Source organism: Hemicordylus capensis, chromosome 5 (assembly GCF_027244095.1).
Source record: "Hemicordylus capensis ecotype Gifberg chromosome 5, rHemCap1.1.pri, whole genome shotgun sequence".
Taxonomy (NCBI): domain Eukaryota; kingdom Metazoa; phylum Chordata; class Lepidosauria; order Squamata; family Cordylidae; genus Hemicordylus; species Hemicordylus capensis.
This window is the reverse complement of record NC_069661.1, coordinates 160,517,441-160,537,226: the sequence shown is the minus strand read 5'-3', so window position 1 is coordinate 160,537,226 and position 19,786 is coordinate 160,517,441. Positions and strand designations below refer to the sequence as shown.

At 42.0% G+C, this 19,786-nt stretch overlaps 1 protein-coding gene across 3 annotated transcripts in view; it reads left to right on the top strand.

The window, feature by feature from the left end:
- The window catches only part of BRD1 (bromodomain containing 1), a 73,118-nt gene that overhangs the window by 30,688 nt on the left and 22,644 nt on the right, over positions 1–19,786 (top strand). For all 3 annotated transcript variants that reach the window (XM_053251912.1, XM_053251913.1, XM_053251911.1), the window contains exons 4-8: positions 1,610–1,741; positions 4,247–4,375; positions 10,632–10,944; positions 13,973–14,233; positions 16,732–17,220. In XM_053251912.1, the coding sequence (XP_053107887.1) occupies positions 1,610–1,741; positions 4,247–4,375; positions 10,632–10,944; positions 13,973–14,233; positions 16,732–17,220 (1,324 nt within the window). The remainder of the gene's footprint in view (positions 1–1,609; positions 1,742–4,246; positions 4,376–10,631; positions 10,945–13,972; positions 14,234–16,731; positions 17,221–19,786) is intronic.

Below are 19,786 nucleotides of genomic sequence, written 5' to 3'. Positions count from 1 at the left end.
ACGGAAAGAGGCTTTAAGGAGTGAGGAGCTCTGCAAGCGAGCTCCTCTCTCCTTCTTTATGTTGCTAATGCAATCGAATAAAGGACGTGGCCACGGGCAGAAAAGGTCTCGGCAGCTGGGAGGGCGGGCAGTTGTTCGCCAGCGACAGCCATGGGGGCATGTTCCTGGGCCGTTTTGGCCCTCAAACGGGGCCCTTGGGGTTTTTTGTGCAAATATCAGCTTGGAGGGCGGGCTGCCGGTTGGCGGCAACAGCCGTGGGGGCATTTTAATGGGCCCTTCAAGCCCTTTAACATGGGTGGGGGGAAGGAGGACTCAGCCAGCTGGGAGGGCGGGCTGCCAGAACACACAGTTGCAAAAGCACAAACCAAGTTCACTGCAAGCCCAGCTCATGGAGCGGACTGCAGCCGCCATTTCCTCACCCTTTCCCTGGCCAACCAATCACATATTGAGAAATTCCCCCCCCCCCGCCCCTTCCAACTATGGGCGGGAAAACAGCCTGCATAAATAACGGCCGCACGCAGCAGCCGAGTTGACAAACGGTCTTCACTTCTTCACCGTTAGAGCAGATTATTCCGAGAGCAAAACAAGACGCTTATTTCTGGCACTTCATTGCCAAAATTTACTCAGAACATCCAGGAGTGGCTTTCTATTAGTGATTTACAACCAAATTCTGCCTAGAGTCTAAACTCCCTGAAGGGAGTCAGCACACCGACCGGCAGGGAAGCCCTCAGAACCAGAGAAAGTGCTTTTCCACTCTCAGTGGAATAACCTTTGAACTTTTATTTAACAAACTTAAGAGAGCACCGCACGTTGATGATTTCTGTCACCACATTGTCAAAATATACTAAAGAGAACCTTGATATCAGCCAGAAGTCAAAACTCCCTGAGGGGAGACAACACACCAACCGACAGGGTAGCCCTCACAACCAGACAAAGTGCCTTTCTGCTCACAGTGAACTAACCTAAAATCTAAATTTTTGAAAACTGTGAAGAGCAAATTGTTGATTGCTCATTTGTGGGCAAAATTCAAGGCCAAAGAAAAGTAATTTTAAAAAAATTAGAGAGAAGAGGGTGAAGGAAAAAAATACTATGGGGGGGGGGTGGGCGGGCAGCCTACAAATGTATTAAATAAGTACCTTAAGTTTAATACTGAGTTGAAAAAATAAAGAGCTTTTAAACAAGAAATATGCTCGAAGACTTGCCTCATAAGTAAGAAAAAACTTAATGCGGGAGATGGAAGGCCAAAAGAGAGAGGACAAGAGGGGAGGGAAACAAAATAGACAGAGGGGCAAGGGGGAGGGGGAAGGGAAGAAGGGAGTGCGGGAAGGGGAAGAGTGGAAAACAAGAGGGTGGGGTGGGAGGAAGGAAAAGAGATACAAGAGTGTGGGACAGGAGACAGGGAGGGAGAGTAGGGAAGAACTCTCAAAAAAAGAACCCCGCTCTAGACCAGAGGAGGCAGTGGGCCAAGCCAAAAGGAGAAGGACACGGAGCAGACAGAGGAGGCAAAGATAGCTGGCACCAACGGTCTACTAGCACCCGTTAATTTAACGGGCTTAAAATCACTAGTGTACAAACTAATGCGTCTTCCCCACCCGCTTCTTTTCTTAAGAGGGAAGATGATGAAGAAACACAGGCCTTGAAGGAGAAGTTGAAGTACTGGCAAAGGCTGCGCCATGACCTTGAGAGAGCACGATTGTTGATAGAACTTATACGAAAAAGAGAGAAATTAAAAAGAGAACAGGTACATGAGTAACTTCTTTTGGTAGGCTTTTGAAGTCAAAAGTTAAATATTCAGAGGTTACATTCATAGGATATATGCACATGGGTCTACAAATTTTGGATGTCCTTAATAGTCAACTATGATGGTCACCAGGACTCTGCCTCTCCACTGACAAGAGAGGAGCAATGTAGTGTTCCTAATGTGTTAATTTTTTGAGGTATTCCAAGCACCTCCAGTGTACAGCATTTGGATAACCCCATCTCCAGCTCTAAGGGCTACAACTGGTTTTGAGTTGCTCTTAGGTGTGTCCAAAACACAGAACATGGAGGGTTGAGGCTTATCCTTAAAAGGCTGGGGTTGGGAAGAGGGAATCCTGCTGTGCTAGTCCCTTGGTAGCAGCATAACATAGATAAACTCTTGTTTTTCTCCTGAACATTTACCTTGGGAATTTGGTGAGAGAACGTGGGGTGACAGATATGAACCTACGTACAAACCCAACCCTCCTCCCAAACTTAAAGATGGGAAAATTTTGGAGGATTATTCCCACAGTTTCACTGCAGTTCCTAGGCAGTTGAGATTTCAAAATGCAGCACAGTTTCTGTGATCCTCCTGTCTTCATATATCCCTCTCCAAGCTTGGGAAGAGGGCTGGGGTTCATCATGCTTGCCAGAGAGAGCAGTGGATTCTCCGTGGCTAGTATGACAAATACGTGTGTGTGTGTGAGAGAGCGAGAGCGATCTTGCCCTTTAATTTAAACGAGTTATATAATGAATCATGAAGTCATTTTTTAGATCACTTAACATAGTTTTCATTCAAGGCAAAGTATAACATTATTATTTTTTATTATTATTAACTCTATTTCTATACCGCCCTTCCAAAAATGGCACAGGGCGGTTTACACAGAGAAATAATAAATATATAAGATGGATCCCTGTCCCCAAAGGGCTCACAATCTAAAAAGAAACACAAGATAGACACCAGCAACAGTCACTGGAGGTACTGTGCTGGGGGTGTATAGGGCCAGTTTATCTCCCTCTGCTAAATAAAAGAGGATCAACATGTTAAAAGGTGCCTCTTTGCCAAGTTAGCAGGGGTTAACTAACTAACATAGTCTTAGTTTCTCTTTTTAATTACCTTTCTGAACGCTCTCATTCCAGTTTATCTAGGAAATAAGATGGGGGAAAGTTCAGTTTTAAGTTATTGAAGGCAGTGGGAGGAACCTATACCCTAAGTAAATGGCTGGTAGTGGTGTGCACGGAACTGCGGAGGTGTGGTTCGACGCCGGTGGTGGGGAGGTTCTTTAAGGGTGGGGGAGGATGCACTTACTCCCCCCCCGCCGCTTTCCCCCCGCCAGTGCTCCATTTTTAATGAAAGCCATGGGGCGGCAGCGTACCTCCCTGCTACCCCTTCCCCCGTTCTTGGCAGGAAATAGCGCCTCTGTGTGTGCACACTCATTGCTTCTTCCACCAAAGAACAGGGGAAGGGGCAGCAGGGAGGTACGTTGACGCCCATGGCTTTCACTAAAAACAGAGCGCCAGTGGGGGAAAGCAACGAGAGGGTAAGTGCACCATCCTCCGCCCTTAAAGAGCCACCTTGCCCCCTGGTGTCGAGCCGGCGCCACCTTTGAACTGGTTCGGAGGCCTCAAGAATGGCCTCTGGACCAGTTCATGCACTTCCCTAATGGCTGGTGTAGCTTTCCTAACCACAGTTATTATTTATTCATTTATTTATTTAAGAGAGACTTGGGTGGGAAGGAAGCCCCCAGTCCTGCAGCGTGCTCTTTGTCTTTCAGTTGATTAAGAGATTTTCCAACATTGTATCTGTATTAGATACAATTTAAATAAAAATTGTGTTTACCTGCTTTAGTCTTAGACTGTGAGCCCAGTAGGAACAGAACTATTAATATTAAGGAACTACTGTAAGCCATTCTGAGTCCATGAAATATAATGGAATATAAATCAAATAAATATATATTAAATGTGAGATTAAGTCTCTTCAGAGCATTTGGAAAACTTAATATAATATAATTGAAATTTTAGTAACCATTTTATTCAAGTGCAAAATGAATTTCAGACATGTAATGAGACATTTGAGGGGAAAATATGTTTCTTCCAGTATTGAATATTATTTTTCCACTTAATATTGCTGGCAAGATGTGCATAATGGCTAAATTGCATATAATGTGTGTTCTCACCCTTCATGGCTAATGATCTTTGCTGCTAAATGTTATAGTTGTATTTATTACCAAATGCACACAATTTATAATTAAGTTTCTGATTGCAGGCAAAACACATCCTACCATTGCTGTCTCTATCACTGTACTATAGGAATACTAAGGGTGCAGCTTTGTATACATACTTGGAAGTAAGATCCCCCATTATACTCATGGGATTTACTTCTGAGTAAACTTGCTGAGGTTTGAGTTTTAAAGTGGATAAGTTGAACTTTGCTTTGTATCTCCAATATTGCAGTTGTAGCATGTATGCATATTAATGAAATTGACTATGTTTCTCTTCTATTGTGTAGATAAAAGTGGAACAAGTTGCCATGGAGCTTCAGCTAACTCCATTTACTGTACTAATGCGGTCAGTACTGGACCAGCTGCAGGAAAAAGATTCTGCTCGCATATTTGCTCAACCAGTAAACCTTAAAGAGGTGATACTTTACTCTTCCAGATGTGATTAAGAGTCAAACTGTATAACAACTTTTAATCCCATTGCTTTGAGGAAACTGACAGTTGCCAGTTGAATATTGTGATGTCACCAGACTTTAAATGCAGTTTAATATAGAAATAATGAAATTTTTTTTTCTTTTTAGAAAAAATAAAATGCTAAGATTCATGTTCTGTTTTGTAAAAGTACACAGTACAAAAACATTATAAAAAAAGGATTACTATTTCATATTATTTGTAGCATTTAATCATAACTATCTTAAGACACAAAAATGTGCTTCCATTTGTTTTCTGGCTTAAATGTTAAGGTCACTTTAAATTAAAAAGTCGCCTTTAAAAGAGGGGTGTGTAGAGGGAAAGTGAAGACTTGGAAAGCAGATCTCCAACTTCTGCATGGTGGCCCTATTGTCCAGTCACACTAGGATGTCTGCACAGGAGCAGATAATACCTTGGAACCTTCCAGAGCTAATGGGGTTTTTTGGTGGTAGCCCTGCCCCTTCTCTCTTCAGAGACACTTACCTGCCCACTCCTTCAGTCTTTTTCCGACCACCTTTGCAACAACGGAGAACCATTCTTGATCACTGTTGTCCACGTGAGAGGTTTTTTTTTTATTTTTTAAGTTTTATTGTTCCCTCTTTCTCCCTCATTAGCTGATTTATCCAGTTTGTCTGTCCTCTTGGTTTTCTTCCTATCCATTTCCCTTCTTATATAGATCGGGCCTACCCACCCCCCTTGCTGCTTCTTAGGAGGCTGTGGCTGCAAGAATCGCATTCAAACACTGCCGTACTTGCTCAGGGAAACTCCTGGCCTCAAACAGACATGCAAATTGCCTTGTGTGCCTCGGAGAATCTCATTGGGTAGAGCTTTGCAAGTTCTGCCTCAGTTTTACCAGGCAGGCCCAGTGAAATCAAGCATCTTACTTATGCGCACTCCTTTGGGAGTGGGCGCTGAAAGGAAACTAGCCTGCAGGGCAAGTCCGCCCAATCCGGCATCAAGGAGCACTAGACCAGCTCCTTAAACATGCAGACCGGTGTGGAGTTGGACTCTCTTACTCCTGACACCTTTTAAGCAGGGCAGTCTTGTGTCGAATCCGCTGCCCACACTGCCTAAAGACCAGCCCATGAACCCGAGAGCAGCGTCAGGCACCTCGGGATGAGAAGTCCCATAAGAAGGCTAAAACCACTGAGGCAGTCCAAGACAAGAAACAAAACAAAACAAAACAAGAAACCATCCTTCCCAATAAACAAAGCGACAATGGTTTATGTGGCAGCTTCACCAATAGCAATGCTGCCGGATTCTGAAGAGGATTTAAATCCTGACCTAGAACCTGGCACGGATGGCGATGAGAACCCTGAACTCCCTCCTGACTGGGAACCAGATCAGGACCTAGAATCCCACCAATCTGACAGGGAACTAGACTCCCCTGACAGGGACTTGCGCAGGGGCAGGGACTATGATGATAGGCATCTCCTATGTTACTGGGAGAGGAAGTGCTATTGCAACTCCCCTGAACACAGAGATGAGGCCTACCCTGACAGGGACAACCTGGGATTCCACTGGCCCAGGGTAGAGTACATGTTAGTGGAGCCCATGTACCAAAAAAGGGGCCACACCTATTGGAGACCCAAAGAATGGGACAGATATAGCCCTAGGCACTACAGGTCCAGATGGTGAAACTCTGTTGTGGTGGAATCCTCACAGTTGAACACAAAACAGACATTATTGTCCTTGCCAGCATATGCAGATGGAAGAAAAAGAGATTATTTTGGCAAAAGGGTCTAGAACTGTTTGTCAACCAAGCTACAAACTGAGCAGCGGAAGGCTGCAATGACCTTGCTCACAGAAGGACTCAAAGCAGCAGTTTCGTATGCCATGAAACGTGACTTTGGCTCCAGAGCCATGGCAGCAGTAGTAGCCCTGAGATGTTATGCCTGGTTAAAATCTGCATTGCTTTTGATGGAAGCTAAACTGTGAATAGAGGATCTCTCCTTTGACAGAGAGAACCTATTTGGAAAGGAGACTGATGACACTCTGGAAAGAGTGCATAATTAAAAACAGTCAAGTCAATGGTTTTTCACTCCTCTCAACCACGTCAATAAAAGCAGTGCCGGTCTCCACAATTTCATCTAAGTCCTCTTACCAGTCCTTTTGTCCACAGGCTCAGTGCAACAGATACCAACCCTATAGCTCCTTTTGGAAACCCGCCTCACAGGTGAGGCTCACCCCGAAAACCAAGGCTGCCTACACTAAGCAAACCTGACATAACCTGGCCAGCATTGACGCTCCTTCCCTATGCAGAGGTGTGGCAATTTATAACAATGGACCAGTGGGTACTGACCATAATATGCATGGGCTACACTATAGAGCTCAAAGATCTCCCACTCTTTTCCAGGATTTGAGTAACTAACCCATGCCAACCTTACTACAAGAAGTACTACAAGAACTCTGGCTTGTTAAGCCAGAGAGCCATTCAGAGGGCGCACCACAACATCCATGCAGGGTTTTACTCGGGTTACTTCACAATCCCCTAAAGGACTGAGGCACATACTAGACTTGTGCAACCTCAACAACTTCATCTGTTACCAGCATTTTTGGATGCTCACACTCAATTACATCCTTCAGCTCCTGTTCCGGAACAACTGGTTCACATCAGTAGATCTCAAAGATGCATATTTTCATATCTTCATCCACTTTTCATATCTCTAGCCCACAGAAAATACTTCCTCTTCTGCATAGGGAACAGAATCTACCAGTATAATGTATTACTGTTTGGCCTCTCCACGGCTCCATGTGTATTTGCAAAACGTATTGCTGTGGTAGTCGCCCACCTGCACAGTACTCCATTCGGCTCTTCCCATTCTTGCATGACTTGACTCCTGGTAACCCAGTCAGAGGACGAACTCCATCGACATCATCCTGCAATTACTGCAGAAGCTGGGACTACAGGTCAACTGGTAAAAGTCAAAACTCTCCCCCTCAACTACAGTAGAGTTCATAGGTGCCTTGCTTGACTCTTTTTCATCAAAGGCGTCTCTGCCATGATGCTGGATCAACCACATCTGAGAGATGGTGCACTGCTTGATAACTTTGAAAGCCCACTCAGTACAGAAATATAGGTTCATGGCCTCGAGAACAACAATTTTGCCCTTAGCAAGCCTCTGCGTGCACCCACTTCAGGAGTGGTTTCTTTTTGTATTCCACCTACAAGAGAACCACCAGAAGGATGTCTTCCAGATCCCCAGACACACAAGAAGGTCATTTACTCTGATGGACGAACGTCTCCAACTTGTAGGAAGGCCACCCCTTTGACTACAACCAACCCAAGCTCACTCTGACAACTAATGCACACTGCCAAGGGAGGAGTGTAGCAGGCTACTGGTCTGGTTCCCAAGTGTATTTACCACATCCGTTGATTAGAACTCCTAGCAATGTGGAAGGGCCTAAGAGCATTTCTACCCCTATTGGTAGTCCGTTCTCTTAGTGACAGACAATTAGACAGCCAAGGCATATCTGAACAACCCACTTACTAATTCTATCCAGACTAGCCACTGTCATTTGGGAATGGTTTCTTGTCAACTACATTCGGCCATCAGAAACTCACATAGCAGGGAAATCAAGTATCGGGGCAGATGCACTGAGCCGTCAAAAACACCCAGACTCCTACAAATGGATTCTAGGTCACACAGTGGTACAAGATATATTTGTTCATTGGGGCCAGCCATGCACCAACGTCTTTACAGCCAGAGACAGCAAACAATGCACTCAGTTCTGCAATGAAGGAGGACTCAGACAAAACTCACTGGGGGATGCCTTTCTCCTTCCATGGACATTGGAACTACTATACAGGTTTTCCCCATTCCCAATGCTACCAAAGGTGCTGCAAAAAATTATCGCCCCATGGTGGCCATGCTAAGCATGGTTTACCACTCTCCTATGCCTATCAGCGACACAGTACATGCCCCTACCAATCCACACCACTCTCTTTACCAAGGAACAAGGGATGGTGCTCTATCCGGACGTTGAGAGTCTTTGACAGCTTGGCTCATTTGTCCAACCAGATCCAGGACCGGAAGCCCTTAAAGGTCCTCAGGACGTCCAGGAAATCATCCATGCGTTCCTCCTACAAAGCAAAATGCAGGTGCTTTAGGACCTTTGCCACTGCAAGGGGTGCCTCCCACAAAAACTCTTCTGTGGAGTTGATACTTTCATACTTGTTAACTCTTAGCAAATCTGGTTTATCAGTTGCTTGTTTCATTAAAAGTTCACCTGTCTGCCATTGCAACATACACTTCTCATGTTCACATTTTTTTCTTAAGCAACCACTTAAACACTTCTTTAAAGGATTGCTCCGACTGTTTCCCTCTATACCCAGGCTAGCCCCTCCGTGGGACTTGAAACTGGTACTTACCTCTCTGATGCAAAAGCCTTTCAAGCCCATGGCAATATGCTCCCTCAGATACCTTTAAAACAGCATTTCTACTAGCCATCACATCAGCTCGCCGAGTATCAGAACTCCGCACCCTAAGGGCAGATCCACTTTACCTGTCTTTCTAGCAAGACAAAGTTTTCCTTCGTTTTGATGTCTCTTACTTAGCAAAAGTAGTTTTAAGAATATCATGTCTCCAAATACATATGCCTGCCAACCTTCTTTCTGTATCAGACTTTGGACTCTGAAAGGGCACGTCATAACCTGGATGTCAAAGGGATCTTTTCCTTCTACCTGCATCAAACACAATCCTTCAGGAAGTCCACTGCTGTCTGTCTGTTTTGCAGGCCCTAACAAAGGGAAGTAGGTGTCATGTCAGCGCCTCTCCATTTGGATTACATCTGCAATCATACTGGCATACACACTGTCTACCAGTGCTACCACGTGCCTACTCCACAAGGGTTATGGCAACCTCAACTGCTTTCCTGTGGGGAATCACATTAGCTGCTATATGCCGTGCTGCCACGTGGAATGATCCTCTATCCTTTGTGAGACACTGTGCTCTGGACACGCAGTCTAGCAGTAACACACGATTTGGCAGAGCAGTTCTGAGCACAATCCTTGGATAAGGGGGGCACGGATGCCCGCTTCACCCGCCTTTCAGGTTAGTAGCCTTGTCTAATGTGGGTTATGATCAGGCGAAGTTGCTGATTAGACAGCGAGTTTTAGATTCTGAGCGGCAAAATGATCTTAGTAAGGTGCCCAATTTTTATATAGCAGAGGAACGTAGATATTTAGCTTTTGCAATGAGTTATTTCACTAGGCTAGAAATCCCAAGGTATAGAAATTAAGCTTTTACTTTAGCTCGCTGCCACAGTTTACCTTCAGCAGTTCTTGAAGGTTGCTATAAAGGAGTTCCATTTTCAGAGAGGCTTTGCCCTTGTGGGTTGGACCAGGTTGAAACTACTGAACACGTTTTACTATTTTGTTTGTTTTATAAGGATATCTGTGAACTATTTATTACACCTCTATTATGTAAATTTTCAGGTCGACAGGATCAATTCTCTTGCTCTTTGTTGCTCTCCGATTCGGAGTCTGCAGTTACATCTAGAGTTGCTAGATCCTGTGCTGCTGCCATTAATACTTGTTGGCGGATGATTAATAAGGGAATGTTATTGTTTTAATTTATAATATCCATTTTATTGATATTGATACATTGTATCTTAACTAATTTTTAAAATTTTATTTGTTGACTTTTTGTTCTGGTCGGTAACCGTAGCAATAAAGACTGACTGGCTAGCTGGCTGACAAGTTAGTAGCTCACTAGTCTCCTAGTGTGACTGGACAATAGGGCCACCACGTAGAAAGTTAGGTTACTTACTTGGAACTGTCATTCTTGTTGTGGTCCATTGTTGAGTCACAAGACTCTCCCTCCTCCCTGCCATAGTGGCCACCATTTGGGCATCATTGTGGCAGTCGGAGACTGAGGGATTGCGTGGGTAAGTGTCTCTGAAGGTAGAAGGGGCAGGGTTACCGCCAAAAAAAATTAGCTCTAGAAGGTTCCGAGGTGTCGCATGCGCAGACATCCTAGTGTGAATGGACAATGGACCACCACAAGAACTAAAGTTACAAGTAACTAACCTAACTTTGTTAGGATATTTATTTTTCGGTGGAGAAATGAAACATGTCTTGCCTTGTATAAAAATCATATATTCATTGTCATTTTGTAAGATAAAAACTTGTATTTATAGTGTATTAGAGCAAGAGTTTAAAAAAAATACTCAAACTCTGTCCTTTTTAAAATTGTGCCACAGGTTCCAGATTATTTGGATCATATTAAACATCCCATGGATTTCTCTATTATGAGAAAACGGTTAGATGCCCAAGGTTATAAAAATCTCAGTGAGTTTGAAGAAGACTTCAACCTTATTATCGATAACTGTATGAAATACAATGCAAAAGATACAATATTCTACAGAGCTGCTGTGCGGTTAAGAGATCAAGGAGGTGTGGTTCTGAGGCAAGCTAGACGAGATGCTGAAGCAATTGGTTACAATGATGAAACTGGAATGCACTTGCCTGAAAGGCCTAAACTTGAATCTCCTCCACCTTTCTCCTGGGAAGATGGTAAGGATGCATTACAATGAATATTACTATATTTTCAAGACAGTAGACTGATAGATTTTTATCTTTTATTTACAAGTCTGTTACATGCAGTCACGTGAGCACTTTTAGCTGCAGTAATGCTTACATGTACAGTGGAAAGCCCAAAGTGCAGCAGTTTAACTCCCCCGCCCCGCCCCAAATGATGAAATAGCCCTGGGATTACAAAGCAGCTGGTGATGTGGTATGCAGGACTGCCATTAGGAAAATAAAGACTGGTGCCCTGCTTTATATGTGCTTTCGTTCTGGATTGTAGCTGAGGAATGAAGGTAGCTTTATTCTTTGTAGCTATTAATTATTGCTTTACAATGCTCAAGATTGGACTAGTTATACCATTTGGAGGAGAAAGAAGACACAATATTTCAACAGGGAGAAAAATCACAAGATAGAATGTTGACTAGGGTTGGATGGATTTCCTGTTGTATTCTGCGTGTCTTCTGCAGATTGGCTGTACCTAGTTTTCCACTGTGTCTATAATGTGATTGTTTGTAGATAATTTCTGTAGTTCATATCAGAATTGTATATGCAGTTTGCTCTTGGCACACTTTTCTATTCCATCAACTTATTTGCATGGCCCCCACCCCTGGTAAGTTCTTCATCATAATGCTTATGGCAGTACCCAGTGAAAGAAAAAGGATCATTATTTCAGTTTAGGAACAAAACCTGTAGCAACAAAAGTGTTTTGTTTTTCTTTAAGATAAGAAAGGTCTACTTAAGTCTTCCTAAGGCTGTGGTAAGGTTCCACCCCCTGCATGTGTGCTCACCAGCGTTGGTGTGTGATAGTAATGTTCTGCAACCTTGTGAGGATAGAGCAAGTGTTCTGCCTTTGCAGTAAACCAACTCACTAGCTGCGCTGCAGGCTTGCCTCTCAGTGCAGCATGTGGGGTTGCGGGGGAGCAATTTCAGCTTGTCCCCCCTCCCACAAAACCCATTTGCTGTCAGGAGTATGTCCCTAAGGGTCGTACAAGGACATATTCCTGGCAGCAAACAGGGCTTTTTCAGGGAGGGGAGAGACACACAAATTACGATACGATACGATACAATAAATCTTTATTGTCATTGTCCTGTACAGAACAACGAGATTGAAAGAATCTACAACAACCTCTACAGGACCTAACAAAGAATAGCTGAATATATCCCAATATACCCCCCCACCCCAGATATACCCATTACTCTAAAAACTCTAAAAGAAACACTAAAGAACTCTGAGAACTGAAAAACAAAACCCCCATCAGAAACTGTATTTTGCTGCATTCAAAGCTAAAACCGCTTTTGAATAGAAGCTATTTCTCAAGCGGCTGGTCCTGGCCTTTATGACCCCATACCTCCTTCTCGAAGGCAGAAGCTGAAAGAGATCATTTCCAGGGTGCATGGGATCCTGCACTATCTCTACTGCTTTGTTAAAACTCCTGGTGGCATAAATTTGATCTAAAGTGGGAAGAGTACACCCAATTATTCTCTCGGCGGTCTTAACAACCTTGGACAACAATGCTCTTTCCCTAACTGTGCAACTCCCAAACCACACACAGATTCCATAGGTTAACACACTCTCTATGGTACAGCGGTAGAACATCAACAGTAGATTATTTGAAAGATTATTCCTCCTGAGAATTCTCAAGAAGTATAGTCTCTGCTGTGCTCTCTTCACCAGATCTTTGGTGTTTGCTCCCCATGTCAGATCATCTCTCAACTCCATTCCCAGAAATCTGAACACCGAAACCTGTTCCACACAAATCCCTTCAATAATGAGTGGCTGAATATCCGATTTACATTTCCTATTGCTTCCTCATCCCCCTCCCTCAGGCTTGGACTGGGTTACTGGACAGCGGCGCAAATTCCCGGTGTGCCCCGTTGCCTGTGTGCCCTGTTGCCATCGGAGTGTGAGCGCTCCTCCCTCCTCTGTGGTCACAGGCGCCTGCTGTCGCACTCTGGTGATTAGAGTGCACAGGCAACGGGGCGCACCAGGAATTTGCGCTGCTGCCCAGTAACCCAGTCGGAGCCTGCCCTCCCTGCATGCTACACAGTGAAAGTATCCCAGTAGTATGTTCTTGCTTGGGAGCAGTGGGTGGGGAACATGCAATTAAGTAAATGTTCTGAGAAGATATTGGAGTTGCATAATTTTAGGGCTAAGATTATTTAGTTTGAGCATAATTCTTATCTACATTGGGTTGGATCCAGAAAAGCTGTTTCACGTGTGGGAGATATATATATATATATATATTGTTATGGAATAATTGTGTTACATCACCTGGTAGAGCATTGCATTAGAAAAGTGATAGGCAACCAAAGATGTTCTTCCACTTATGCAAGAGAGTGCTTTAGCACAGTTCTTTAACACTGCATGAACCTTTGCACAAATGTAATGTAGAACAGATTCTAGTGTCTGTTTTTATCTCACTTGCCACATTTGGAGCCAACTAATCATTAGAAAGTGAAACATTAAATATCAAGGTAATTGTTGAAATGGCTGTTAACTAGTTGGAAAGCACTCAGAAGAACTTGGTAACGTTTGCAGTCAAACAACACAACACAGCAAGCTGTCAGAGTGATGTGGGAAATCTTTCTTGAAAAGTGACCTACACCCCTATATGCCAGGAATGTAGCTATTTGCATTGTGTCTTCATTGAGTCACCTTGCACAGAACCATTTGTTGCCTGGTGATTTGGGATGAGTGGAAGTGGACTGAACAAGAGCCAGAGTTGCCCGCTGCTGGAACAGCCCTTTTGGATGTGTGGTGCTAGCAGAACACTGCAGCCAGGGGCTAGAGGGATTGTTGAAAGAGAGATGAATGCATAGTTCTGTCCTGCTCTAGCATAGGATGTTGCTTAACAGTTGCAGCACAAGCCTCTGATTGCCTTGCATCCACAGCCGTGGCAGGATAGAATCTTACAGTTTATTGGGCATCCCCAGTGCAGCTCAGTCACATTATTTTAAGTTGTGCTTTTAATGCCACTGAGGAAAAAATACTGGTAAATGTCTGTTCTACCTTCAGTGGATAGGTTACTGAATCCTGCTAACAGAGTGCACATGTCTTTGGAAGAGCAGCTGAGAGAACTTTTAGAAAAACTTGATCTTACCTGTGCAATGAAATCCAGTGGGTCTAGGAGCAAGCGAGCAAAGCTTTTAAAGAAGGAAATTAACATCATTCGCATCAAGATAAGTCAGCAACATAATCAGCCCCCTCAGATTGAATCAGGTATTGGAAGTTTTGAAGAAGAAAATGCCGTATTGGAACAAGAAGGTGAAGAAGAAGGTAAGATATTTGGTTAAATCCATATAATGTAAAGCTGTCACTGATTCCAGGAAATCAGTGAGCAGGTCATGCCAAACTTTGCTAATTTAGTATTAAGTTGTTAGCTTTAAGTTGTTGGTTCTAAACACACATTTAGGGATCCAAATTTTATTTTGTTTACTATATAAATTAAAACACAAACACATTTTCTTCTGTTACTGTCCCTAGCCAGATTTCAAGATTGCCTTCAACTTATAATGTATGAATTACTTGAAAAACTGAAGTTAGAATCTTATGCACAGTGGGCAACACTCAGACGTGTTAGTCATGATTAAACACCACTGGACTCAGTGAGCAAGTCATGCCTAACTTGCTCCCTTTAATTTCAGTGGGACTCAGTGATGACCAATTTAATCTGCATATTGCCCACTGAGACTTACTTCTCACTAAATATGCCTTGAATGGACTGCATGTTGACAGCATAGCAGAAGGGTTGGCGTTTCAGAAAAGCCATCCTGCATGCAGACTTACTGAATTTCTTCTATTTTAAAGATGGTGCAGAGCTCCAGAAAGCTTCACTGAACAAGATAATAGCTCAGTTAAATAGTAATGTTAAGTAAGTCTGAAATTTAACAAACATTGGCTTTTGTCAGTAAGTTTTTATCAGTTATTTGTGTGTGGAGTCATGCATGTATGCCTACATAGATTTGTATATACTCAACCATAATCTCAATTGCTACTAACTCTAGAGATTCTGGTGCATTTTGAAAAAGAGCATATGCGAGTAGGAAAAGTAAGAGAAGGTGAGAGTAAAAACTAAGATGGCTAAATAGCTAACGGTTGCACTACCTGTTTTCAAGGGATTATTCAGCTATTATTCTATGTGGAAAACATACAAAGATATTGTATTTGACTTGTGGGCCTTCTGACATTTTTAAAAACTGTTTCTCTGTTGGAAACTTCACCTGATGAGCCCGAGGAGGTGCTGTCCTTACAGCACAGGGGCATGTGTTAGCTAGGCCTGTGGTCTTCAGGTTCATGTCCATACCTCTTTGGTTGTGTGGTTTTACTACATATGTCTTTAACTCCAATTAATTGCTTTTGGTCTTCCAGTATGACACTCTGAGAATATAAGTCAGATTTTAACCTCTGAGTCAGTTATCCTTTCCAAACAGTGGTTGACATTCTGCACAGTCTTACAAGAGTGGAGCAAGGGCTCAGTCCTCACAAGGAGCCACAAAACTAACTTCAGCTGAGGGTTGACTTGCAGAGTGGGTAAAAGTGGAGGGGAAAGTGATTTTTGCTTTTTACTGCAAAAGCCCTACGCCACCCTCATGGCCATGTTCCTGCATGCAAAAAGGGCTTTTACGGGGAGGGGAGGGAAGCGAATAATGCTTTCCCCCCTCCATCTATACTATGCTATGAGCCAAGCCTCACCACAGTTAATTTGGTGGCTCCTTTCAAGGACTGAGCTCTTGCTCAGTCTTCATAAGGCTGTGCAGAATATCAGTCAATATTTCTAAATTTAAATTCTATTGAATTGATATTGAGAAGTAACTGTCTTATTAGTGTTTCAAAATTATTTATCTACCATGAGTATAAATTAGCTTAAAATCTGAAGCTCACATTTTGGTGGGGAAGGGAGCTTCAGTATTTCCATCTTCATTCTGTTTGCAGTTCATAAATATTTTGTATGGATTGAGAAGTAAGGGAAGGGGTTTTTCAATGCATAAGGATGCTTTAGGATTTTAAAATCCAAATAGCAAGTGTTCTCCCTAGCATGTAATGGCTGAGGGCAGGGGAACGAGATGTCCAAATTGGCATTGAAATAAATAGTGGAGAAGGAAGGGAATTGGTAGAGGAGTAGTTTTTCCTATTTCTTCCAAACATTTTGTTAAACAGCCTGCCAAATATTTTCCATTAACATTAAGTACAAGTTTTACAGAACTGAAACTGGTAGCCATAACTAGAAAGATGCAAATGATATATATATTTGCAATAATATATATAATTGACTTTTATATTTAATTTAGAAAAGTTTTCAGTGGCCCCCATTCTTACAGCTCAGGTTACAAAGCTTTAAAAAAAAGTCATAGGAAAAAGTTAAATGAGTACATTGGATATATTATTATCCTCTATATTCATCTTGCTTTATTTAACTGTAAGTACTTTCATAAAAATATGTCATGAAATTCTATATAATGTGAGGGGTGATAGTATTTTAGAGGCTTAAATCTTCAACACAAATCAGAATTTTTAAGTTGTGATCCATAACACAAGGATAAGTCCTATGGTTCCTGTGGGATTTACTCTGTAGCAAATGTGTTGAGGATTGGAGCCAAATATTTCCATGCCCATTGTATTCCCCACATAAATCTAGCCATTAACTAGCATAGATGGTTTAGAGTTTATGTATGTAAGGTGGTATACTTTGCGGGCTACATATTTGATACTAAGTTTTATGTAGTAGCTCTTATAACTATCAGTTTTCAAAAACCCAACTTTATTAATTTTTTCAGGAGATAAATCTCCCCCTAAACTTGAACCATCAGATGCATTACCTCTTCCTTCAAACTCGGAGACTAATTCAGAGCCACCAACCCTCAAACCTGTAGAACTCAATCCAGAGCAGAATAAGCTTTACAAAAGAGTAAAATTTGACAATGAATTGTATAGTACTTCCATTCAGAAAGAAATTAATGGACACACTCCAGAACACTTACTTGACAGTAATCTCAGTGAGTCGACTGTTTCTGCTGTAGCTGAGTCATCAACTGATGTAAACAGACGCACATCTATTCTCTTCTGCAAATCGAAAAGTGTAAGCCCCCAAAAGTCTGCAAAGAACACTGAAACCCAGCCAACTTCTCCACAGCTAGGGACCAAAACCTTTTTGTCTGTAGTCCTTCCAAGGTTGGAGACACTACTGCAGCCCAGGAAAAGATCAAGGAGTGCATGTGGAGATTCTGAGGTGGATGATGAGTCCCCTGTAAAGCGTTTGGACACAGGTAAACAATTGGCTTTAATATTATTTTGAAGATAACATGGCTAAGTAAACCAATTTAATATTAAAATTGGTATACCAAATTGATAACCTAAAGCTACAACTTTTTATTTTGTAAAAGTTCTATCTCATATTTGATTGATTTGTTTTATCCATGTTGACAAATTGTATTTTGTTCTTTGGGGTTTGGGGTGTTGTTTTGCTGTAATACTTGTCTGTGCCCCTTTTTAAAACCAAACAGATCTTACTGTAGTCCTTTCCAACTGATCATTCTTTAAATATTTATAATTTAGTTATCTTGCATGTGGTTTCCTTTTGTATCCAGCCACTGGAATAATTTCACTTACATTCCATTCAAATGGCAAGTGATGAATTTATGCTCAGATTCACACGATGGTTTGGCAACAGCTGAATATTGAGCAAAATGTGTACTTTTACCTTAAAGCTTATGGTAAATATCCAGTAGCCTTGGAAAATAGCCATTAGATGTTTGCCCAAAAGCTTCTGGAGTGCTGTACTAGATAGGTTCCATAGCAGTTTTAATAATTTTGCATGAAGTTGCACAAATTCTTGCACAGGTTGAAGAACATCTTTGGATTTAGTTTCACTTCTCTTGTGCAGTGCTTTTGTCCTTCGAAGAGGAAAGACAATTTCCAAATATGGAGGTGCACTTTGGATCCAACCTAATCTTACAGTTTTATAGTGTGTTCTTAAAAACACATACTAAAATCCCAAAGCATTGGCATATTTATCTATTGTATTAAACTCGGGAAGCCTTGCTCATTAGAAGCCCGAGAATTTTATGATTGAGCATAGCATTAATTACTGCACTCAGTCTCATCCAAAGACCTGTTGGGTGCTCAGGAATTTTGGCTGTAGCAATTCTTGTACGTGTAGAGGTTTCCAAACATATGAAAATTGTCCCCAAACATATGAAAGCAAATGGCCATCCAAGTCATTTGCTTGCATAGCAGTGTCATTAGCACTGGAGCACATGCAAAAGTTTTCTAGATTTTGGAAATATGTAGCAGTACTATTTGCAAACTTACCTTGTTTTTTGTGTATACACATCTGAACTAAACGTTAAAAGAAAAATATTTGCATCATAAACATTTAATTTATTGTTAGGGGATAGGTTAAAAAAACTTGTGTTGTATCAAGTTACCAATATATGCAAAAATAATTCATAAATGTAGTTGTCAATCCAAGATCATTGGTTATCTTTATGTAATACATTTTACAGTTAATAATTTGAGTTCATTGCCACAAACTTTTATTCTCAATCCATGAATCACAGCCATTAAAATACCAGGTGTACCAAAGCAAGAGTTGTGTCTAGCTGGCTGAGCGCATGTATATCTTTTTTTTTTTTGGCATTCTTCTAAGAATGACTTTACAATATGTGTGCGTCCAGGTTAAATACAGAATCTCATCCTACAATATTGGTGTTTTCCTTCAGGTAAATATAATGGGGGGTGAAGGAACACACAAATGATGGATCCATCATGATAGTATATTTACTTCAGGGATGTTTGTTAAATTTCTAGAGCGATCTATTAGCAGAGCTGTTAGAGAATAGTTCATAATAGAAAATTAAAATAAAACAAAAAGAAATATTGGGGTCAGTGTTCCCTCTAACAGGGATTCCCAGGCGTTGACTACAACTCCCATAAACCCCCAAGCAAAAGCCATTGGAGCTGGGGATTCTGGGAGTTGTAGTCAACAACGTCAGGGAATCTCTGTTAGAGGGAACACTGCTTGGGGTAGAAAAACAACTGCAAATTAACAGTTCTCTAGCTTCAAATCTAATTTAGTCAAAAGCTCCCTGAGATACAAAGTGTTCACTTGCTGTCTAAAATTCAGTGTGTGTGTGTGTGGGGGGGGTGATCACAGTTGGCCCTTTCTGGGAAGGATGGGACACCACCACCATCAAGGTTTCTAAACCATACAGCAGCCTGTAATACTTCAGATTGCATGGAGCATTTGAATAAGAACCTCCTTAGATGATCTCAGTGCACAGGGGAGAAGATGTGGGCTAATGTATTAGTCATATAGTGTTTTAAAGGTCTAAACGAGCACTTTGAACAGGACTGAGAAACAGTAAATGATGTAAGTATTTTAGAATTGGTATGTTATTGTTCTGGTGGCCTAGCTGCAGCATCTTGGACCTATCATAGTTTTTTAACCATCAACTTCATTACAGAGTTTAATCTAGATGTTAACATAGCATGAGCCATGGACTCAGGGTCTCAGTCATCAGGGTGAACATGTACTGATATACCAAGTTAAGCTGGAAAAGAACATTCCTGGCCACAGCCTCCATATGACATTCCAGAGGGAAAACTTGAGTCCAGGAGTATCCACAAGCTTGCAACCTCCTTCAGGGGAGAGTAACCCCATCCAGAGTAGGCTGTTTACCTACTGCTCAATCCAGTTCCACCTACCACTCTGTCATTTCTGTCTTATCTGGATATTACCTGATTAATTATATCTTTTGTTAACTGTTTCCATCTTTAATGGCATGAATCGCTATGGGTTGCTGTAACATTTCTGACTTCCTAGCCACTATT